At 40.7% G+C, this 25,021-nt stretch overlaps 1 protein-coding gene across 1 annotated transcript; it reads right to left on the bottom strand.

The window, feature by feature from the left end:
* Positions 1-3,668: 3,668 nt before the first annotated feature.
* On the bottom strand, positions 3,669-23,401 carry TESPA1 (thymocyte expressed, positive selection associated 1). The gene is made up of 8 exons (XM_004601848.2): positions 23,242-23,401; positions 22,219-22,261; positions 12,791-12,840; positions 12,092-12,145; positions 10,843-10,879; positions 10,293-10,391; positions 7,329-7,537; positions 3,669-4,618 (listed from the first exon to the last, which is right to left on the bottom strand). Exons 1-8 carry the CDS (start codon positions 23,399-23,401, stop codon positions 3,669-3,671), a joined length of 1,602 nt encoding a protein of 533 aa, XP_004601905.2.
* Between the last annotated feature and the right edge of the window lie 1,620 nt (positions 23,402-25,021).

Below are 25,021 nucleotides of genomic sequence, written 5' to 3'. Positions count from 1 at the left end.
GTGGTTATGGCTGCCTTTTTATGAGATATATTAGAAGAATTTATCCATAATGCGTCTAAATACGTGAAGATAAACTGTTTTAATTAAATCTGTTGTTCTTAACCCTCCTGGTGCACCAGAATCTATGTCTGGGAGCGATTGTTTCTAAAGATACCCCACAACAACCCTCTTAGTCCACAGGACTGTCATAATGTGACTCTACCATTCAGCATCAAGGTTCCAGATTTATGGGTGTGCCCATTTTGATGACTGAGTCCTGCCTAATCAATCAATAAGAGAAATGTAGTCATGTAAATGAACTGTAGCACTGTCCTCCTGTTGTTCATCGGTTTGCTCGAGCGGGCACCAGTAACGTCTCCATTGCGAGACTTGTTGGTACTGTTTTTGGCCTATCAAACATGCCACAGGGAGCTTGCCAGGCTCTGCCGTGCAGGCGGGATACTCTCGGTAGCTTGCCGGGCTCTTCGAGAGGAACAGAGAAATCAAACCTGGGTTGGCCGCGTGCAAGGCAAATGTCCTACCCACTGTGCTATCGCTCTAGCCCGAACTAAGGTAAGACAAGTAAAAAATTCTCGCAGTATACTCACATATTGATCAGAAATAATGCCTTTTCCCCTTCAGCTACAAAATGTTGGATGGTTTGCAACAGTGTTATGAATGGATCACACTGTACTCAGATATGTCATCATTGAAAATTGATACACCAGGAAATATTTATTTATTTATTTATTTATTTATTTATTTGCTTTTTGGGTCACACTCGGAGATGCACAGTGGTTATTCCTGGCTCATGCACTCAGGAATTACTCTTGGCGGTGCTCAGGGGACCATAAGGGATGCTGGGAATCGAACCCGGGTTGGCCGCGTGCCATGCAAACGCCCTACCCGCTGTTCTATCGCTCCAGGCCCACACCAGGAAATATTGAAAAGAAGAATAATCAAGAGGACAGTGTAGGGGTGAAGGTGCCCTCAAGTCCTTGGTTGTGCCAGACCTAGGTTCCACACCCAGCACTACATCATCTCCCAAGCCCTGGAGGACCCCAACCACTAATCTGGTGACCTGAGTCCTTAGGCCCCACCATTGAACCATAAGCCTGGTTGGATAAATATCTCCAGAAGTGGCCCCCAGGACTCTGAGCACTGTTTGAGAGGATGCCCTCATTACGAAAAAAAGAGAAAAAGAGCAATGAACAGCAATGCTTAAATCCAAACCTCAGTTACTTGAATTTCATTCTCTTCTGGAACTCAGGAAACAGGGATTATTTCTTAAAACAATGTAGTCCTGAAAATTACTGACCTAAATAATTTATGCCCTGTGATTAATTTTTCTCTAATTGTCATCATGAACAGAAACAGAAGCAGCAGAAACAGTATTATTGCTATTCCAATGTGTTCCCAGAAAGTGTACAAGGTTTATTTCCTGACATATCGTGGTACTTCAGCATTGCCAATAGAAATTCCTGAGCACAGAGTCATGAGTAGTTCCTGAGTACTGCTGGCTGTGGTCGCACTGTAGCACTATAGCACTGTCATCCCGTTGTTCATTGAGTTGCTCGCGCGGGCACCAGTAACGTCTCCATTGTGAGACTTCTTACTGTTTTTGGCATATAGAATACGCCAGGGGTTAGCTTGCCAGGCTTTGCAGAGCCTGGCTGTGGTACTAAAAAAAAAATGAGTCTATATCAATGTGTCACATTACTGTTATATGTTAAAACTTTATATATTTAGTCAATATACATAGCATGTTAGATAAGTAGCATATCATGAATTATATAGTAAATATTCATTTTTCTCCTACCATATGTGACAAAATGAAAGCTGTGATTTTTGCAACATCACTGAACTGATATGGGGTGGGTAGGTCATTTAGGTTCCAAAGCTTTTATATGTTTATAGGGTACTTGTTTATAGGGTACATCTGTGGTACTTAGGATGCACATGAGGTCAGTTAGTACCCAGGATCAAACTTACAACCTTGAACATACAAAGCAAGTACTCTATCATTTGAACTGTCTCTTTGGCTCCAATGTCCTAACCTTTTTAAATTCTACATTGTCATATTTCTGCCTTTTGAAGCTTATTTGTTTTGTGATTGACTACCTTTTATACACAATTTACTGGGACATGAAAGTAATGGGTAAAAGCTGTATTCAAATTACCCGAAATCGCAGTGCCTAAAAGGAAAATGAGAGAGAGAGAGAGAGAGAGAGAGAGAGAGAGAGAGAGAGAGAGAGAGAGAGAGAGAGAGAGAGAGAGGGGTGGTGGTGCTCATAAGTGCAGGCTGGTGGGGGACAGGGTGGGTGAGAGGGTGAGAGGAAAACTGGGAACGTTGGTAGTGGGAAATGTTCACTGGTAAAGGGATGCATGCTGCAATATTGTATGACTGAAACCCAATCATAAATATTGTAATGGTATAGCTCACAGTGAGTGAATTAAAAACATTTTAAAAACAAAATAACCTGAAATGCTAAAAATAAGAAAAAAATACAGCCACTGGATTTCTATGCCTTAATTATTAAGAAAAGCAGAATATAGGTTATTATGGGCAATGTCAAAATATCCCCTCAAGTGACTATAATGTGTGGTCATGTTTGAGAGCCAACACCCGTGGGAAAGAATCAATTATATTCTTGAGTCTTTGTTCGTAAAACTCTGGTTGGTGGTGGGAGGTGGGGGTGGCAGGGGAGCAGCTGATGGGTCTCCTGCTCCAGCGACTGTCTTCCCCCTACTTTGCACCTGTAACCACTGTCCAAGAGAACACAGTCATAAGCAAGAGTGGGGAAAGCACCAGGGTGACGGATTATTCTAGAAGAAGGAGGCTGAGTGAACGGAGACATCTGGACCCTTCTCTTATGGTAGGAACCCTGTAGGGAGGAAGGCTCCTGCAGAGATGTGTGTTCAATGAAAGATAAAACGGGCACAAATGGCACTGAAAATCCTCACAGCTTCTATTTGGGGCAGTATTTGAAAACTTTTCCAAGGAAGCTTAGCACACAGTGACAGTATTGCTAATAGAGCAGGTAAGAGGAGTTGGACACTGGAGAATTCACTGGGTAAGGAGCTGGCCCACCTAGATCATATGCTGCCCCTTGTAGGCCGGGTTCTGCCTTCCCCAAACCCTCCAAATATACTGCTCAAATGGTACCAAACCTGCTTCTGGAAACTGAACTTCCCCCGCCCTCGTGTTTGTTCTTTTCAGAACCGATCACTGCATTAGCATAAGTGTCCTGAGGCATGAGTAATGAGCAATGGATGGCTATTTGTGTGGTACATGACATTTATAAATGTAGTCTGCGGGTGTTCATCCTAGTGTGTACATACTCCTTTATGGTACAAGACTGGATGGGCTTGAAATATAGGATAAAGACTGTGGTTGGGCTCTGCCCACACCGCCAGGTTGCAGTTCCCAAACCAAGAATCCTAAGCCTGCAATCTTAGGCCTTTGCGATCATAAATTTGACATGATAGAAGAGAACATATTTTACTAAATAGGGTTTAACTTAGTGTAGAAACAGGCTTTATTTACATTGTTGTGTTCATTCCCAGAAATGATAGGTGCAGGTAGGCTTGGTGAGAAAATTCAATGAAGAGTAGATCAAACGATAAATTAGAAAAGCATCTTCGGAGACCTAGATGCTCTTTAAAAACTGGATATGTTCATCTCTCTCCTATTGTATTAGCCCCCTCCCAAAGGTATCTGAGTGTAATTCTAGAGTCCTTATATCTGGCAAAGAGAAAAAACAGGAATTCTCTTTACCCAAGGACAAGAGTCCAGGTAATTTCTCTTCCAGTCTCTTCACCTTCAATCCACTCACCTCCAAATCAAAGGTTTCCAGCAGCTGTTGTGTTCGAGAGCGACACAATTCTGGTCTCTCTGGGCGCCATTTCTGCTTAATAACCGGCAGATCCAGTGGTTTTACCTTCCTGTCCGTGGGAGTCTTCTGAAAAAGGCATTTTCTGGCTCTGCTACTCCTTTTCCAGAACGTTCCATCCTTTGCTACGTGGCCTTCCTTATTGGTGTCTGGCAGAGTCCACTGTTCTCTCTTTACCTGTACAGAATCTGTGCTCCACTGCAGATCTGTTCTGGGCAGAGATTGTGTGTAATAGGGTTCCTTGGAATTTGAATTCAGAGTTTGCAGTGGTGCTTGTTCTCTGGACATCCACCGCTGTGTTTTCTCTCCAGGGCAGCAGAGAATACATGGACAGGAAGAAGTGGGCAGCTTCACATTTCTGATCAAGGGCATGGGATAGTTCTGTGTCCTTGGACCAGAATCAGGATCTTGCTGGAGGACCTGCTTCTCTCCTCTCACTCTGTCCATCACTTCCCATACTACTTGGTCCATACTGTTCTTTTGGGCACTGCTGCGGGGTGGTGATGAGTGATCTTTGGGGCATGTGTAGAGGCACATCTTGGAAATGGCTTTCCGGAGGCGATCCCTGGGCGAGTGAGGCTCAGGCTCTGGGGTCAGAATCCTGATAGATGGCACATCAGTTGGGTTCCAATTCCAGAACATGTGGGATGGGATGAACTTTTGGACAGGTGTCTTAGAAACATAGGAGTAGAGACAAAAGAAGGCATCGGCAGTAGCAGCCAGTGTTTGCACCTGCTTAAATCTACCTGGATAGAAAAGTTAAAGACTGTGAGTCTGGAGTTCAGTTTAACTTGCATCTTCCCCGTAATTAGCCTGAGTTTAAAGAAGGTGCAATTTCCCCACCCCCAGTCTTTCCCTCATTATCAAATTATCGTGATTTCTTCTTCCTCCTTCCTTCCCTCCCTCCTTCCCTCCCTCCCTCCCTCCCTCCCTCCCTCCCTATCTCCCTCCCTCACTCCCTCCCTCACTCCTTCCCTCCTTTCCTCCCTCCTTCCCTCCCTCCCTCCCTCCCTATCTCCCTCCCTCACTCCTTCCCTCCTTTCCTCCCTCCTTCCCTCCTTCCCTCCTTTCCTCCCTCCTTCCCTCCTTCCCTCCTTTCCTCCTTCCTTCCTTCCTTCTTTCCTTCCTTCCTTCCTTCCTTCCTTCCTTCCTTCCTTCCTTCCTTCCTTCCTTCCTTCCTTCCTTCCTTCCTTCCTTCCTTCCTTCCTTCCTTCCTTCCTTCCTTCCTTCCTTCCTTCCTTCCTTCCTTCCCACTCCTAATGCTCTTAGCTTACCTACTGACCTTAGGGAATACTCCTTGTGTGCTCAGACACCCTATTGGGGCCAGAGGTCAAACACATGCAAGGTGAATGCCTTACTTGCTATTCTATCTTTCCAGTTCCAGTTTTCTAGGATTTTCTGATCTAAATTTCTCCCATTTAGACATTCAAGATTCTTCTTGACTTCTTAACTCCCCATCTCACATAGATATTTTTCTTTAGCTATAAAATTAATCATGTATGGAATGAGAAACTTTTTGTTTTGTTTTGAGGAACCACACCCAGCAGTGTTCAGGGCTTACTGTGGCTCTGTGGTAATTGCTCCTGATACTTGAGGGACCATTTGCAGTGACAGGGATGGAATCTAGGGCTGTGGAATGCTTTTGTATTAGACTCTTGTACTATATCATCCACCCGTGCTATGGAAAACTTCTTAAATATCTTAATTCAGCATAGGCATTCTTCTGTCAATACATTCTAAAACAATGACCTCACTGTGCTTGCTTTACATGAAAACAACATGACAACAAAAGAACAAGCACCACATTATTTTCTTTCTAGTAACAAAATCATACAGTTATAGAAGGTATCTTGGTAGCAGCAAATTAGAGGGAAATTAATAGAGAAATTAGAATATCCACTAGACTTCTGCTTCTCTGTGTGTGGTAAGTAGTTTTGTTTCATTGTCATTGCCCAGAAACTTGTTATAAATGCAAAATTTTAGACATTATCCTAAGAATTTCAACAATGTTATTTTGTGATTCATGTGCATGTTCATGGTTGTACAGCACTGTGTAAAGCACATATATATATTTTAAACTATAAGCTCCCAAAAGGTAAGATTGAGTTCCTATTGTCTAATGTCTGTTTTTTCCAGAATTAAAAACCTGCATGTAAATCTGACACTTGACATAAAATAAATAAATCATTCTCAAATTTTAATGTGAATACCCATCATCTAAGATGCTTGTAAAAATATTCTAACCCCAAATGTTTTCTACAGGAGATGGAGCACAGAAGTCCAGTTTCACAGATATTTTAAATTGAGTTTGATGCAAAGAATAGAAAACAAACTTTCAAAAATACATTGTACTGGGTGTAGAACAGGATCGAATTTGAAATGTATTTTTTTTTTTTTACATTTGGTTTGTGTGTCTCTTTTTTATGAGAACCACATCAGGCAGTGCTCAGAGCTTACTCTTGGATCTATACTCGGAGACCATTACTGAAAGGGCTTTGGAGACTATGTGGGATACTGGGGTATAATCCCAGGTAGGTTGAGTGCAAAGCACATGCCCTATTTCTTTCTTATCTCTTATCCCTTGAAGAGTATTTTCATATATAGAGTCAAGGAGAGCATTTTATTCCTCATCAGAGTAGAAAAGTCCTCACGGACTTTTTCTTAGCATGAAATTGGGAGGACTTTAAACTTTTATTTCCCTAGATAAAGTCTAAGGATTACATATAAGGATCATCTGTGTGTTTATTTAAAAAATATTTCTTGCCACTTCCTCTCTTGAGGAAAACCTATAAATATGACTATTTTATAAATATGTGGGAGATTTAACATTTAGATTTTGAGAACCTTGCCTCAAATGTAAATTGTTTTCATATAATGGTTATAAATGAGAGATATTCAATAATTCCAACCAAGAAAGAGGAAGAAGGAATAAAATTTAAAGATACCATAATCTATGATTCACCTAAAAGAGAGAAGTCCTAAGGAACACAAAAATCGGGGCTGGAGCAATAGCACAGAGGGTAGGGTGTCTGCCGTGCACGTGGCAAAGTTTGATTTTCAGCATCCCATATGTATGGTCTCCTGAGTACCACCAAGAGTAATTCCTTAGTGTATGAACCAGGAGTAATCCCTGTGCATCACTGGGTGTGACCCAAAAAGCAAAAAAACAAAAACAAAAACAAAAACAAAAACAAAAACAAAACCCACAAAAATCATTTAAGGTCTCGTAAAAATTATTTCTTTAAGAGACAGAAGTAGATGTCAAAGTTTTTTATTCTTACTGAAAACAACACAAGAAGCAATAGAGATAGATAAAGGGTAGAGTGAAGCTGACCAACAGAAAATATGGCATAAAGCCAGTAGTGCCTGTTGTGGATACACACACACACACACACACACACACACAATATCTATATTTTGAGGGAGAAGTAGAGCAGGATCTGTAGTCACACTCACTGGCTAGCATGAGACAAGGATCCTCCATCTCTATCCTCCGCACCTGGGACTTCAGGAAAAGTTGAAAATCAATGCCTTTGGCCTGAGATGGGTTAGTGAAAAATCGAGCAGGAATCCGAGAAGTTTCCTTATGGTTCTCATTGCCAAAGCCTAGACTGAAAAGAACATCTTCTGCGTCTTCTTGCACCTTGTCCAGAATTTCTGAGATGCTGGAAAAGTGGGAGTTTTGGGAAAATAGCAGAAATTTTAAGAACAGGATAATAATTCAGAGCTTAAAAAAATTAGGTGAGGGTGAGGGTATGAGATACAGTTATGGAGGTTGAGCTGCAGTAATTCTATATCAAAATAATAAAAATAATAGACGTTGATACTATTGTAGCCATGTTACCTAAATTATAATACATGAATGTCAAAAATAAATATTACAAAAATGAAAAAAAAATTGTCAAGAGGTTGAGGTATTTTCTGGCCATTTACTTTCCACCTTGACTTCAATAAAATATTTTGCTGTCTTAAATTTATCTGAAAAATGAGACATACAACACAAGTCTGGTTTAAAAATGGAATAATACACTATCATATTACCTTGAAAAAGTGATTGCAAGTGGATGCAAATGTATTATGAAAAAGATCCGAAAATTAAAAAGCGGAAGAGATGTAAAAATGTCTTGAGGTTGTGTTATTAACCAGACAGTTTTTACTTGTATGCACTATGACTAAATTTACTTTTGCCAAGATCTTTGCAATTTCTGTTCACTTTCCCTCAGTAGTAATGTGAACAATTGGATAGTAACTGTGTAAGGAACATAAAACTCCTTATATAGTGTCACCTGAGGATTAAAATTCATCAATATAGTTATGTTCAATACCTGGGTTTAAGAGGTAAGCTTTAGGACTATTTTTAGGACACTAATGGGACAAAACACTGCACTGTAGAAAAATGAATACTCTTTCTCTTGTCAAAATATATCTAGAAGAGAATTTGTAAACTAAAGTTAGGTGACTGGGTGACATTATGCACCATGAAACCATGAGTTTTGAACAAAAAAAGGAGTAAGAGAGGCCATAGATTATTTGAAGCCTTGAATAGTCTTCAGAGAGGAAGCTAATATTTTTTTTTATCAAAATAAGGGCCATGCTATTTGATTCATAGTTAGCTAGCAGAAATTGATGACTCTACTCTTGTGCTTGACACCTAAATGCTGATTTTATCTTCATGATCCTAAATTTTCTTATTTGAATTGTGGGCTAAGACTGGATAATTGGATCATCAACTATGCCTGCATATGCACTAAAATCGCCTCGGTGGGAGAGCTTTAAAAATGTAGATATCTGGGGCCTGAGCGATAGCACAGCGGGTAGGGCATTTGCCTTGCAAGCGGCCGACCCGGGTTCGATCCCCAGCATCCCATATGGTCCCCCAAGCACTGCCAGGAGTAACCCCTGAGCATCACTGGGTGTGACCCAAAAAGCAAAAAAAAAAAAAATGTAGATATCTGGGGCTGGACAGATAGCACACCGGGTAGGGTGTTTGCCTTGCACGTGGCCGACCCGGGTTCGAATCCCAGCATCCCATATGGTCCCCTGAGCATGGCCAGGGGTAATTCCTGAGTGCAGAGCCAGGAGTAACCCCTGTGCATCGCCAGGTGTGACCCAAAAAGCAAAAAAAAAAAAAATGTAGATATCTGAGTTGTATATCCTGAGGGTCTGGTTTAACTTAACTGGAGTATGGCTCTGTAAGGACAAATTATTAACCATTACATAGCTAATAAATCTCGTAACCAGGTTTTAAATTTCAACTTTGTCTACAAATTCCAGAAACCTATTATACTACACTATTTTTTCAATCAGTTTACATCTTTTTTCAAAGTTACTTGTTTGTATATTCTGTAGACACTATAGGATTATTTGGTTCCTGGATGCAAGCTCTTTCTTTGTTTCATCTTTTTAAATTCCACACAGTCCTTCCTTGACCTATATTGAAGGGATTTGAAATTACCAAATGAATTAGCATTCTATTTTTTTTATTCAAAATAACAAATAAATTAATTTATTTACATGTTGTTATAGAGAATCTACTATATTTCCAGGACCTGGCTGTCTTCCCCAAAGCTCCTCGGAGGGGATGGGCTCCAGCTTCCCTCCCCACCCTGAGCAGAGCTCCCGGCGGCAGAAGACCACTGGAACCTAGCTATAGTCATGCTCGAGGCCCCTCTCCACATGTTCAGGAAGGCCTCATGCATGAAGGTACCGGCAGAGGAACCCAGGTGTGTGTAATCCCATCAACAGCCAACATCCAGAGACTTAAAAGCAAGCTCTCAGAAGCCATATCTTGTAGCCTACTTCTCCCTCTGGGAGAAACTGGCAATCTTCTGAGAGTTTCCTGCCCACATGGGACAGCCTTGCAAGCTTCCCATGGTGTATTCATATGCTAAAGCTAGTAACAAGCTGGATCTTATTCCTCTGACCCTGAAAGAGCCTCCAATGCAGCATAGTTGGGAAGGTCGAGTAAAGAGAGACTTCTAAGATCTCAGGGAAAGGACAAATGAGAGGTTACTGAGCCCACTTGAGAAATCAATGATTAACAGGATTTCGTGATTGTGACCGTGATGATGGTACTAATATCATGCCGGTTGGGATACGAGGCTCAGTTGGAAGAGATACCTATATTTTAGACAAAACATACAGCTACAAGAAGTAAATTCTCCTTGTACTCCACTGCTCTTAAAGAAAATATGGTCATCTTTATCAGTTATATAATATAAAAACTACAGTAAGATGGGACACCAGGAGTGATTCTTAAACATAGAACCAGGAGTAACCCCTAAGCAAGCATCTCTGGTGTGGCCCCAATATTAAAAATCTTAAAAAGTAAAACTACAAGATATGACAGAAGAAGGATTGGTAGTGGACTTTGACTTGAGTCTTCCTTACCCTTCCACTCCTGCCTGATATGGTACCCACCTTGAACTAGTCTTGTTGGTTGCACCAGTCATGCTGCTGGAAGCCAAACTGCATCCAAGATCCCGTAGTTGACGAGGCCGTGCTGTCTCCAGGAGATTCCTGCAGGGATCAGAGATGATCCCTTTCTCATATTGTAAGCACTCTGCACCCTCAGTCCACCCTCTGCGAAGCATTTCCACTTCCTTTGAATGATTTTTTTTTTTATCACACCTGGTGATGCACAGGGGTTATTCCTGGCTCATGCACTCAGAAATTACACCCGGCGGTGCTCAGGGAACCATATGGGATGCTGGGATTCAAACCCGGGTCGGCCGCATGCAAGGCAAACGCCCTACCCGCTGTGCTATTGCTCCAGCCCCCTTCCTTTGAATGATTTATTATAAAGAAACTCAGTCTATGGCCTCATTCTCGGTTGAAAAAAAAAAAAGAAAAAACCCTCCTGATTATTATGAACCTTTACCTCATTTTACTCTTTATTTTTGACAGCCACTCTAGTTCAGTAGCTCCTTAGTGATATAAATCACCTATCTTAGCTGAACCCAACACTTACCTGGAGAAGAGTGTGCCATTGGTGGCCAACAGTGTAGCTAAAGAAGGAATAGGAAGATTTAAAAAAAATTAGAAAGGAAACAGAAATCACCAGAGCTGCCCTTCTTGAGCTTAGAACTCTGCTCTTTCTACTTTCCTTTGCCGCTACTGAATTTCATGGACTCTACTCTTTATGAGAGTATCTAAAATGATTTCATGTACAGATATGGAAGGGCTGGATAGATAGCACAGCAGGTAGGGCATTTGCCTTGCACTCGGCAGACCCGGGTTCAATTCCTCCGCCCCTCTCAGAGAGCCCGGCAAGCTACCAAGAGTATCCTGCCCCCATGGCAGAGCCTGGCAAGCTCCCCATGGTGTATTTGATGTGCCAAAAACAGTAACAACAAGTTTCACAATGGAGACGTTACTTGTGCCTGCTCAAGCAAATCAGTGAGCAATGGGATGACAGTGACAGTGATACAGATATGGAAAAGGGACAGAACTGACGGAGAACTGGTTTTGAGATGAAAATTCTGGCCCATGACTGGTACTGAGAAAAGAGTTTCTCTCCTAAGCAGAATAGCCAATGACAGTCTGGTGTTACTAGTGTTACTGCCCCAGTGCATGAGGCTTCATTGGAGACACTTGTAGGTTGCTATAACCCCATCCATTATCTTCCTGCAGTGTAGTCTCTCTTTTACACCTAATATACTCAGCTTGCTTTAGGTTTCCTATGCAAAAACGTTTCAAAGATATCTGGGGAACATACATAGTGATTTTATGTTTTATTTTCCTAGAGCTAAATAATAGTGTCAGCGATAGATCAATAAACATAATGATAAGGTAGCAGGAAGTATTTATGGCTCTTTGTGACATCCTCTAAGTTTTACATCATAGCACTGTAGCACTGTTGTCCCGTTGTTCATCAATTTGCTCGAGCGGGCATCAGTAACGTTTCCATTGTGAGACCGATTGTTACTGTTCTTGGCATATCAAACATGCCACGGGTACCTAGCCAGGATCTGCCGTGCGGGCTAGATACTCTTGGCAGCTTGCCGGGCTCTCTGAGAGGGGTGGAGGAATCAAACCTGGGTTGGCCACATGCAAGGCAAATGCCCTACCCGCAATATCATAGAAAAATATGCTTTACCAACAGATAAAACTCCAGGGATGGGCTCTTTCTGCATTTCCCCCCCTCAATTAAATCCTTCATTTATATGATGTATATTGTATTTTTCTTACATCTAACCTCAGACGGAAGTACCACGTACCCTCAGCTCCAAGGGTCAAGTCATCTTCAAAACTGGCCCCATGGCTTGGACAACCTGTCAAATATTATGACAAAAGTCACAAAAATCAGATTCTGGTAAGTGCACACACACACACACACACACACACACACACACACACACACATACACACACACTAATCACCAGGATGCTCAAAACTCTTTGTATCCTTAGCTTTGTACAATGCATCTGATCGCTATTAGACATCCATATTTTCAAAACTGCCTCCAACTGTACATACATGACCTCAAAATTTACAACCACACTTGATTCAGGAATAATCACATACAAAGTTGCCATAATTCACTCCTCTCTATCACATACTGATGGACACAACCCTCTGCCAAAGAGTAAGCGTGTAACGGTGCACACTCACACACATCAACACTCACGTGTAGGTTAAGGTCTTTTCCCATAGTAGTAATTATTAGCTAAAAAGCCACTCTCAGGAGAAAATCATGGAGAAATAGTCAATGTGTGAGTTCTGAGTCAGCACTTTATCTCTTAGAGCACCTCTGACCACCCCTAGGCGTTTAGAATACTGTCAAGAATCAATATTCTCATCTACATATATGCATGCATCTATTAATTTATTCACATGTATACATATATATTTCTGTATGTATACACTCACAGAACTGCATGACTTTAGGTAGAAGAAAGAGCAGCTCTTGTACTCACCATTGTAAATTGACTGTCCTGCTTCCTCAAAAATTCCTTCTTCTGAGTATCTATAAAGCAACAATAATCTCTTATATTGAAATTCCTGCATTGTCTAAGTTTCTTTTGCTCAAATGTTGTCCAAATTTCAAATAAGTTTCTAATGATTGTCATTAGTAACAATATTTTGAAAAGAAATAAAATAGAATAGCTATTTGACTGACAAGTTCAGAGAGGTAATCTGATGGAACTGGGTTTGAGTGTTTGAGATTGTGTTGCCGATTTATTAACAACATTGTCTAAAGTCAGATTTACAACAATTTTCCGGTTAATAGGAAAATGAACAGCAAATAAGAATATAGAAGTAATCCCAGATAAGCACATATATAAAAGCAGGTATTTAAGTGCCACAATAGCCACATCAAAAAAGTATGAGTAATAGTATTTTAAATGTTTAAGTCACTTTATCTACATATTTCTGAACCATATTCTTGCTGAATATCATATTTTTAAAAATAGCAGGAGGAATTGCATTTTGGTTAGAAATTATCATTTTACATTTCTGAGATATTGTCAAACATTTACCACCTCTACAAGAAAAACAAATAAAAATCAGCAAAAATGGCAGTGATATACTAGTCAATTTTGCAAGCAAGGTAGAAATTCTCTAAATTTAGAGTCTCAAACAGGTGAGTGCAGTAATTTGTAAAAAATGCCTTGAACTGGAACCAGCGCACCTGGATTCCGGTTTCTGCTTATGTTCCCAAATGCTGTTATGTTCCCAATATCAAAATAAAAGATTTGGATGACTAGATGACTTGATTATCTAAGTCCATTTCAAGCTCTCCTATGCTGTGAGTTTATACAATTGACTTTACTAAAAGTTTCTAACTTGCAAATTGCCTGTGATGCTTTGAAAGTAATGTTAAAGTGAGGATGGAACAGAGAAGGGCTGTTAAAGTAAGATGCCAGGTAAGTGGACTCGAGTGCATCCTCTGAAACTGGTCTCCAGGGATTTAGGTATTCTCTGACTATTGGAGAATAATTTCATGAAAGGTTTAATAATGGGAGTAGATTTACTAACTGAGTATCTGTAGATCAAGATGTGTTGAGCAACTTTTTCTGATACCTTCTTTTCAGCAGTCAAAAAAAACCATGCTCCCTAAATACTAATGAACATAAATTTTTGTTTTCCTGAAAAAATGAACAAATATCTTTATTTGTTTAGCACTGTTGTCCCGTTGCTCATTGATTTGCTTGACCGGGCACCAGTAATGTCTCCATTGTGAGACTTGTTACTGTTTTTGGCATATGGAATACACCACGGGTAGTTTGCCAGGCTCTGCCATGCAGGCGAGATACTCTCGGTAGCTTGCCAGGCTCTCCAAGAGGGGTGGAGGAATCAAACCTGGGTCGACCATATGCAAGGCGAACGCCCTACTCACTGCGCTATCGTTCCAGCCATGTTTAAAATGCAAAATTAAGAGCTGAAAATATGACTCAGGTGTAGAGCACACCTGTCACGTGGCAAGACCTGGGTTTGATGCCTTATATTGCATGGCTCCTGGGTTCTGGATCCTTCGATGGCCCTAAGCACTGATGACTCTGGCCCAAAAGGTCCTTGGGTACTGCCAACCAGACTACCAAGCTGTCAGACCTACACAAACATTGCTGGGAATAGTTCTTATTAAAAAGTGTGAAATGATACCTATGCTAATTAAGAATGGTCAGATCTGTAATATATTTCAAATATGTACTTAATTTAATAGGTATTATAAATATTTTATTTGATCACATTATTTCATTTACTTATTTATTTTTACCTTTGACCACCTTCACCCACTCTTTTTTCTCCACCAATATGCTGTACCTAATTAACATCAAACTTCTTTCTGTTGCACTTTTAGGAACATAATTAATAGAAATGCCTGTATATGATCTCTAGAAGATCTAATAATATTAGATATTAATTCTATTAGTACTAATATTCCAGAATTGGAAAACCATAAATCTATAAGTATTATAAAAATGTATGGATCTTAAAATTTACAATTATCCTAGAAATAATTGTAATTTACATTCTAATATATAAATAGAAATTTATAAAATGTCTATAATTTAATGCAATACAACAATAAAACTCACACTTAACATGAATGAACACAATGAATACTAAACAAAAGAAACATGAATACAAAATGCATATCACATGATTATAATTTTACAAAGCTAAATAGATACAAAACTTATAATGGTATATTTTTGGGTATTAGTAACTCTTGCCCGCACACCTGGCTGTCTTCCCCGGGGCCCCATGGGGGGGATGGGCTCCAGCTTCCCTTCCTGCCCCCAGCAGAGCTTCTGGTGGCTGAAGACCACCGGAACCTAGCTACAGCCATGCTCGAGGCCCCTCTCCACACATTCAGACAGGCCTCAGGCATGAAGGTACCGGCAGAAGAACCCAGGTGTGTGTAATCCCATCAATGGCCAATATCCAGAGACTTAAAAGCAAGCTCTCCCAGAAGCTTACAACCTACTTCTTTCTCTGGGAGAAACTAGCAAGCTACTGAGAGTTTCCTACCCACATGGGACAGCCTTGCAAGCTTCCCATGGTGTATTCATATGCTAAAGCCAGTAACAAGCTGGATCTCATTCCCCTGATCCTGAAAGAGCCTCCAATGGGGCATAGTTGGGAAGGTCAAGGGGAGAGAGGCTTCTAAGATGTCAGGGAAAGGACGAATGGAGAGGTTACTGAGCCCGCTCGAGAAATCGATGATTAACGGGATTTTGTGATAGTGATCGTGTGATTAGTAATTCTTGGAAATAAGGTAGTAAATAAAGGATAATAGAAGAATTCTAATGTACTGGTAAAACTGCCTTATATTTTATAAAATACCAATTCTACATGATGTACATGATGTGATGTATATGATGTGATGAGTATGGACATATACATTATCATATCATATGCATATCATCACCAACCGAAGTAACAGACCTATCCAACATCATAATTTTATTTCCTTTTGCCTTTTTTGAAGAACCCTTAACAAAATATCTGCCACCTTAAGACATTTTTCAGTACACAATATATTGTTAAATAAAGACAGTATGACATAGTATGACATATGTTAACTATAGACAGTATAGGAGTTTTCTGCAATTTTTCATTTTGCATAATTAAGGTGAATGCTCATTGATTTCCCCTATACTTCTGGTCAAAAAGAAAAATTGATATTGATACAGTTGCTATATTTCAACAGCATTTACATTATGTTAAAATACATTATATTTACATTAAAAATACCAGAGAGAGAGAGAGAGAGAGAGAGAGAGAGAGAGAGAGAGAGAGAGAGGACAGTAGGTAAGGAACTTGCCTTGCATACAGCCAACACTGATTTAATCCCAGCACCCCCATACAGTCTTCCAAGCCAGGTCCAGTGTGATCCCTGAGTACCAGCCGGGAGTAGGCTCAGAGCACAACTGGGAGTGACTCTCCCACACACACCCCCCAAAAAAATCACTGATAAAATTTCTGAACTGTACAAAAAAATGTGCTACTATTAGACACAAGTTTTTGCTGGATATTTACTTTACATTTTTACATTCATTGGGACCATGGTCAGCCCAGGGTCAGCTTTGGGACCACTGGCTTTCCTGTGTCTGTGGACTCTGCTAAGAAGTATGGACACGGTTCTGGATCAATTTGGGCCTTCTCTCTGAGCCTGACATTTTGAAATGTCATGGCTATCAGTGAGTCTAAGACATTTCGTTAGTTGTCATTTCTTAGAACCAAAAACCTGTGACTCGGGATTATATCCATAGTTGCTTCTCTACCTTTCTATTGAAAGGAACATCATTTCCTGTCTGAAAAATAGAGTAGTCAAGGTACTGATTCTTTTGTATTCTTAAGAGCAGGAGGAAGATTGGTTTGTGAGAAGAATGTTGATAGTCTGCCTGAAGACGTGTTAGTGGAAACTTATATAGAAGATTGTGGAGTCACTTACCCTCCACCTCTGATTCACAATTAACATATTTATATCCTAGGAAATCTCCTAAGAGTTTAGAAGAAAGGAAAAAGATAAGACATTATTTTGAAGATGCATTTGCTTTAAATTCACAGAAATGTGTGTTCCCTCTAAGGCCCAGAAAGATGGTACCGCAGAGCAGGTAAGGTGCGTACCTTGCCTGTGGTGGATCTGGGCCCTATCCCAGCATCCCATAGGGTCTGTTGCCCACCACCAGGAGTAATTCTGGAGTGCAGAGCCAGGAATAAACCCTGAGAATTTCTGTGAGTGTGAAAAAAAGAAAGAAAGAAAGAAAGAAAGAAAGAAAGAAAGAAAGAAAGAAAGAAAGAAAGAAAGAAAGAAAGAAAGAAAGAAAGAAAGAGAGAGAGAGAGAGAAAGAAAGAAAGAAAGAAAGAAAGAAAGAAAGAAAGAAAGAAAGAAAGAAAGAAAGAAAGAAAGAAAGAAAGAAAGAAAGAAAGAGAAAGGAAGAAAGAAAGAAAGAAAGAAAGAAAGAAAGAAAGAAAGAAAGAAAGAAAGAAAGAAAGAAAGAAAGAAAGAAAAAGAGAAAGAAAGAAAGAGAAAGAAAGAAAGAAAGAAAGAAAGAAAGGAAGGAAGGAAGGAAGGAAGGAAGGAAGGAAGGAAGGAAGAAAAAGAAAGAGAAATTGTGTGTCCTTAAACTGAACCTCACTGAGAGAGACACTTGACACTAACCTATTTGAAGAGTTGGTGATTATTCTTGGAGAGCATGTCAGGAAGAAAACCCCTCTTACAGTAACAGGAAGGTTGATAGTGGAGAGAAAAGGGAAAATAGATGATATTGGAATACATTTAGAAAAATGACTTCTTTAGCACCTGTCAGCAGTGAATGTGGATTTTCTCTAAAAGAATCCAAGACTGTAACTCAGAATGCCGTACCAAAAACATGTCTCCCCCACTCTTCTTTATTGATATTATTAACAGTCAAATGTTCACTCCCTGTCATCAACCATCACATGCATACATTTCTCCTGATTCTATGATGTAATTAAAGAACATTACATATTTCTTAATTATCTATATAATTAAAAATAATAGAAGTTGGTTATTTTTAAGGAATCAAATAGTTCCACTAACAAAGACAAAAGTACCGATGTAAATAGATATGTTTTTGAAGTTTAAATATTGAATTTTTTCAGATATGCAAATACTTTTCCACATTTGCTTCTCGTGCCTATTAAGAAAAAATAAATAAAATTTTAAATATATAACTAAAGTCTTATCATCCTCCCATATCCTAGATTTTGTCTATATAATTTTTTTTTGGGGGGGTCACACCCGGCAATGCACAGGGATTACTCCTGGCTCTGCACTCAGGAATTACTCCTGGTGGTGCTCAGGGGACCATATGGGATGCTGGGAATCGAACCTGGGTTGGCTGCGTGCAAGGCAAACACCCTACCCAGTGTACTATCTCTAGCACCTATCTATATAACTTTTTGACAGACTGTTTTGGAAGTGGGGTGCAGGATAACATAGCCTCAGGTAGTTTAGGTTTATTGGATTACTCCCATCACAGTGCTCCCATTCTTCTGTGTTTATTTGTAACTTCTTTCTTTTTGTTCTGTTTACTTGTAAATATTGTTTTTCTCTTCTCCTTAAGTCCTTTGCATAGTTGATTCAGAGCCAAGTCCTTTTGTATGGGCACAGGAAAATTGTAGCAAATGCTATGCTTTTGTAACCTGGGAGTCAGTCATTTGACTCTTCACGTTACTTTCCTCCTGGGCATCTGTTCTCTTGACCTAAGCCTCAGCTGCCCTTACTTCCTAGCACCCCCAAGTGCAGGGTCCCGATGAGGGACAAGATGGACCCAGGGAAAGAGGTGAGTTCTACCCTGGCATTGAGATGGGCCTGGTCAAAGTGCTTAATGCTTAACTATAAGTTAAGAGCTTGTTCATGGACAAATGCTGTCATGATCCAAAAAGTAATAACTAGATTTGGACCCTGCTAGGGTTAGGAATGATTAATCTGGCCTGAGTGCTGCAGTCTGAGTCTGTGGCTAGATATTGCCAGGAGAGCTGCCCTATAAGCCTCAAAGTATTTCTTACTGTGTCCATACAAAATAACTAGTATTAAGATGTTAATGAGTGTTTGGATTAAGGAAGGAGAAAAACCTTAAGAATCATTTTGCCTGCTGGCAGTCAGGAAGGGGTTTTGGAATGCCCAGCCCTCAGGAAGGGCTTTCTTATGTTGATTTTGCTACCTGACTGTGTGTAGCCTAGAGGGCAAGGTGGAGAGAGACAAGTAGGGGGAGAGACTAGCAAAGGATCCGGAGTGAAGGAGGAATCTAGAGAGTGGGATGGAGGAATGAGGAGGAAGAGTACGTGAGACGAAAGATTGAATAAACGGTAACTAATCAGCAACCAGCTTGGTCCTCGTTCTTCTTTCGCCTGTCGTTGGCCAACGGCCTTCCTGACCAGCCCATACGCAGCGGCTCCAGAGCACCAAACATGGGCAGTGAGACAGAGCCGCCCGGAGAGCTCACTAACACACATCCTTCCTTCGGCGTGAGAAGTTTTTTACACTGGAGGACAACACCCTGCAGTGCTCAGGGTGTGCTATTACTGGTTTCATGCTCGGGAGTAACCCTTAGCAATGCTCAGGGGGCCATGGGGCCATATGAGTTGTCAGGAATCAACCCAGTGTTGTAATCAAAGTAGCAACATGCAAAACAAATGCCTTAACCCCTGTACTATCTTTCCTGAATACTTTTCTGATAGATATTTTTGAAATAAATAGGTTGTCAAAAAGACAGACCAAGTGGTCCAACTTTGAAGACGTCAACAGCTCGTTTTCATAGATCTCACTACACATAACTTTGAAACTTCATCATTCCAGTTTCTTTGTTTTATAGATGAGGGGACTGAGATAGAAAGACTCTTAACTACTTGCTTAGAGCTTGGTGCATAGTTCATTAGAGCAAGAAGCCGACTCAAATCTTGGAGATTTTTTTTTCTTTTTGGGTCACACCCAGCGATGCTCAGGGGTCACTCATGGCTCTGCACTCAGGAATCATCCCTGGCGGCGCTCAGGGGACTATATGGGATGCTGGGAATCGAACCCGTTTTGGCCGCATGCAAGGCAAATGCCCTACCTGCTTGCTATTGCTCCAGCCCAAATCTTGGAGATTTTTACTCATCATTTTTGAAGGGTTAAACAAAAGGGAAGGGAGCCTATCACAGGTAAGGTTTGACAATAGCACAGAGATAAGAGAAAAGGAGAAGCTTTACTTAACAAATAGAAAGTTTTAAAAATTGCTTGCTTGGGGCTGGAGCAATAGCACGGCGGGTAGGGCGTTTGCCTTGCACTCGGCCAACCCGGGTTCAATTCCCAGCATCCCATATAGTCCCCTGAGCACCACCAGGGGCAATTCCTGAGTGCATGTGCCAGGAGTAACCCCTGTACATCGCCAGGTGTGACCCAAAAAGAAAAAAAAAATTGCTTATCTCCATAGTTAAAAACGTATAAAAGGGGAAAGAGTTTTCCCTTATGGATTCTCTATCCCACTTCGGAACTACCTTTCACTACTGTCTGACAGTGTTGCTAGTGTTCTGCTTGCTTTTGTCTCCAATAAAAATTTTTACTTTGCTCTCAACAAATTCATTTCCTGTCTCTCAGTCTTCAGGGGCAGATGACACTCCTATGGCAACATACTACTTTTTATTTAGAGTTTTGATTGTTTTTTTTGTAGAGCAAGGATGAGAGAAATGATTTCTGGAGTTGACCCATCTTGTGTGATTTTTTTTTTTCAACATAAATAGTCCCATTTAGTATCAAAGTGAATATTTTAAACTGCTTTGTACCCCTTAGGTTAATTATACTATTACACACTTAATAAATGCATAATTGTAACTGTTGATGAATGGATACACTCAAGAGACATTAATGAAATAACTGAACTCTTTCTTCTTTACACTCCATGAAGCATTTTAAATTATAAGACATTTCTTATGCACTAAAGCCTATGAGCATTCCTGCTAGCCATTATCTGTGTACTTCCTCAAAGGATACTTTGAAACCCTTAAATGACTTCAAAGTCAATCGCATGTGAACTTGATTAAAACAATTTAAAAAATACACTCCATAAATAAAAACAAAACTTTCTAGCTTTGTTTTCTTGGGCTAAGCCGAAATAAACAACCTGGGATTATTTAGTGCTATTTTCAGCTAACGGGTGAGTTTAGGCTAAAGACTATATAAAGCTTAAAAACATTAGAGTGGGAATGAGGAGGTGAGAGTTATAAGTTCTGAGAATTCACCATCACACAATTGATTTAACTTAAGTAGGTCACATAAGATTTCCTTCTGTGCAGGCTGAATATAAAATGATACAGTGTCATAAACTTTGTGTGTGAGGGGGAGGGAGGGCCTCATATTTTTAAGTATTTCTGAAAAAAAAAAAAAAAAACGATATATATGATACATCTCCAGTGAAGACAGACTGGCGCAGGGACGGGAGATTCTGCCCTCTTTGCCTGTTTATACTGATCTTGCAGTATTGATGGCTTGTCCAAACTGAGATCTGTTGAAAAGTAATCTGTTTCAACAACATGTCTAGAAGTAAATCCACGTGATGACATGAATACTGGGCTTGTTAACTGACAGACTTGTAAAATTCTATCAGTGTCTAGCAATACAATCCACACAGATCACCTTGATACCATATTTATTAGATTTTACTGGAGCGATAGCACAGCAGGTAGGGTGTTTGCCTTGCATGTGGCCGACCCAGGTTCAATTGCTCTGTCCTGGCAAGCTATCGAGAGTATCCTGTCCACAAGGCAGAACCTGGCAAGCTACCTGTGGCATATTTGATATGCCAAAAACAGTAACAACAAGTCTCACAATGGAGACCTTACTGGTGCCCGCTCGAGCAAATCAATGAGCAACGGGACGACAGTGCTACAGTGCTACATCTTGCCCTGAAGTAACTGCTTTAATTTTTCATTGCTTTGAATGACTGGACTAAGTCTGAACTCATCGTCTGTGTTATGCAATAGAATTAAATAATATAGTATCAAATTACTCTTTTAATAAGAATAATTAATTTACACGCTCTTTTGTTATACTGAGTAGAACTCCAACCTGAAGGAAAAGGTGGTGGCATAGAGTTCTAGGACTCAGCCAGATACGGCTTTAAATTTCTACTACTGACTTTGGAGAAGATCTAGCCTGTATTTCTAGCTCACTACCCTACCTTCGTCTCCTTCCAGTGTTGTACAATTACCAACCACAAATCTCAAACTAATCCCTAGCTCTTATAATCATACTGCCCCCTCTCTTCTATTTCAACCTTCTTTCTCCTTAGTCCAAATTCAAACATATTTCTCAGTCTTTGGGTTCCCAAGAGTCCATGCCTGTTACCATGATCAACTATCAACCACATTCAACCATTACAGCACTTACCCGCAATCCTGCAGCCAATCTTCAATCTTACTTATTGAATTCCCTGAAAAAGTCAGAGATAAAGTCACTGAAACCAGATTTCCTTCTGGAATGTTACCCCTTCCCACAAATTTATTTTTATGGTAAACCATACCAGTCTGTGCCTGTGGAGGTATCAAGACCCCAGGTGCCACACCGGACCTCCAGACAGACAGACACACCATCTTCTTTTTTTTTTTCCTTTTTTTTGGGGGGGTCACACCTGGCAATGCACAGCGGTTATTCCTGGCTCTGCACTCAGGAATCATCCCTGGCGGTGCTCAGAGGACCATGTGAGATGCTGGGTATCGAACCCGGCTTGGCCGCATACAAGGCAAATGCCCTACCCGCTGTGCTATTGCTCCAGCCCCAACACACCATCTTCTTGAAGTGAGTTCCTGAGGCATGGTCTAGCTGCTGGCTCGCATCCACTCCAGAGCAGTCACGCACCAACAACCGCCTGGCCCAGAACCAGTCACTGGTTAGTAAAGCACCAGGCCCAATGGGAAAACTAAGGAACACAGTTAACTTGACACAGGGGGACAAAAGTCCAAGAAGATCCAAAATAACATAAGACCTTTGTAATCAATCTGAAGATTTTAGGACAATGATCATAGTGGTACTCAGTGATCTGAAAACGATATTTCAACATACAATCAATAAACTTGAAAAGAACCTGATGGGAAAAAATGAAAAAAAAAACTCGTTGAAATAGAAGTAAAGAAGCTAAAAACTATTAAGTTGTGAATAAGTTCTTGGACTAGGGAAAGGAGAAAAACCTTGAGGCATTTTGCCTGCTGGCAGTGAGGAAGGGCTTTGCAATGCCGTTTCCTCCTCCATATGCCCCATGGTCCAGGCCACTCCAGCTGGGCGGGCATCCCGGATCGAACCCCCGAACTGGCAGCCGACTGGGAGAGCTGCGGGGGCTCTCCCCCAGTTGCCCCCTGGCAGATGTTTTTTACAACAAGACGAGGTGGAAATCTGAGCAATGTCTCATTGCCTTACCTTCCTGAAACACATCATCCAGGCTCGAAGGCTCGGCCTCTGGGCCGTCCTGTAGGATTGCTTCGGCTTCTTCCAGGTCCTGAGTCTGCCACTGGCGGCTCTGACGGATCCAGGCCCGCCGCTTCTCCCAGGACGTGGGACTCAGCACCGAGCCCTCCATGGCCCTGGTTCAGACCCTGGGGCCTTCCGCTACACGAATGCTGCCCTGGAGTTGAAACAGTTGATTCTTCATGCTCTGTTCAGAAACCACCCACTGGCAAGGGTGCTGTCCATTCCCCCCCACCCCAGTTCAAAAGGAACCCCTTGGTGATTTCAGAAGAGAAGAAGTTGAGCCCTTCTTTTTTCTTAAAAAAAAAAAAAAAATGAATGGTGGAAAAATCTCTACACCAGGGACAGTCGATCAAATCAATATATTTGTAAACTTCAGCATCATACAAGAAGGAATGTCGTAAAAGCTTTTCTGAAAGATTATTTTCTTCTCATATACCTGAAAAATAACATTAGAAATATTGTTATTTGATCTTTAAGGAGTTTGTCTTTCTAGTATGAGACTAATATCTAAGAACAGAAAAAATTGGGGCCAAGAGGTCTAGCTATAGGGGGAGGGGGTGGCGGAGACAGTTGGGATAAGGGACCACTATGACAACAAAAGTTAAAAATGATCACTCTGGACAAGAACTGAGTGCTGAAAATAGGTAAAGGGATATGCATGATAACCTTTCAGTATCTGTATTGCAAGCCATAATGCTCAAAAGGAGAGAGAGAAAGAAAGTGTCTGCCATAGAGGTGGAGTAAGGGAGGCAAGAGGGTAACTGGGGGCATTGGTAGTGGGAAATATGCACTGTGTTGGAACATTGTATGACTGAAACCCAATTATGAACAACTTTGTAACTGTGTATCTCACAGCTATTCAATTTAAAAATCAATTAATTAACTGAAACACATATACATAAAAAAGGAGGTGGTTTTTTGGACTCTTTCATGAAAAAATAAAATATATTTGGCTATACAATTTGTAAAATTCACTTTAATGTATTCTTAAAAGAATATTAGGAGAGATGTCATAGTGGGGAGTACGCTTGTCTTGCATACCACTAACCTTATAAATCCTGGGTCCAGTATATAATTCACTGAGTACCACTAGGAATGATTCCTGAGTTCAGAGCCAGAAGTTAGCTCGGGGCACTGTTGTGACTGTTTCTGTTTGGGTGTGACTCCCAAACAGAAACAACACCAAACATACAAAAGAACATAAGAAACTTTCTATTTCCAAGGTTAAATGCATTTCTAAGTTCTCATAACTAGTTGTCACTCCAACTGTAGTCATTTTTGGTTTTTTTGTTGTTGTTGTTATGTTTTGTTTCCTTTGATATATTTAGGGTCAACACAGGATATCTCTCAGAAAGAAAAATAAAAGAAAAAGCAAGCAGGTTTTAAACATTGATCAGAACCATCTTTAGAATCATAATTTTTTAATTTGTTATCTTGGGTGTTTCTATCGACATCATCATCATCATCATCATCATCATCATCATCCCATTGATTGTCGAATTTCTGGAGCAGTCTCAGTAACATCTCCATTCGTCCTAGTCCTGAGATTTTAGAAGCCTCTCTTTACTCGTCCTTCCCAATCATGCCGCATTGGAGGCTCTTTCAGGGTCAGGGGAATAAGACCCAACATTGTTACTGGTTTTGGCATATGAATGCTCCATGGGGAGTTTTTGAGGCTCTCCCATGTGGGCAGGAAACTCTCGGTAGCTTGCCAGGTTCTCCCAGAGAA

Source organism: Sorex araneus, chromosome 2 (genome assembly GCF_027595985.1).
Source record: "Sorex araneus isolate mSorAra2 chromosome 2, mSorAra2.pri, whole genome shotgun sequence".
Classification (NCBI taxonomy): domain Eukaryota; kingdom Metazoa; phylum Chordata; class Mammalia; order Eulipotyphla; family Soricidae; genus Sorex; species Sorex araneus.
Note: the sequence above shows the minus strand (reverse complement) of the source record. Positions and strands in the feature narration are given on the sequence as shown.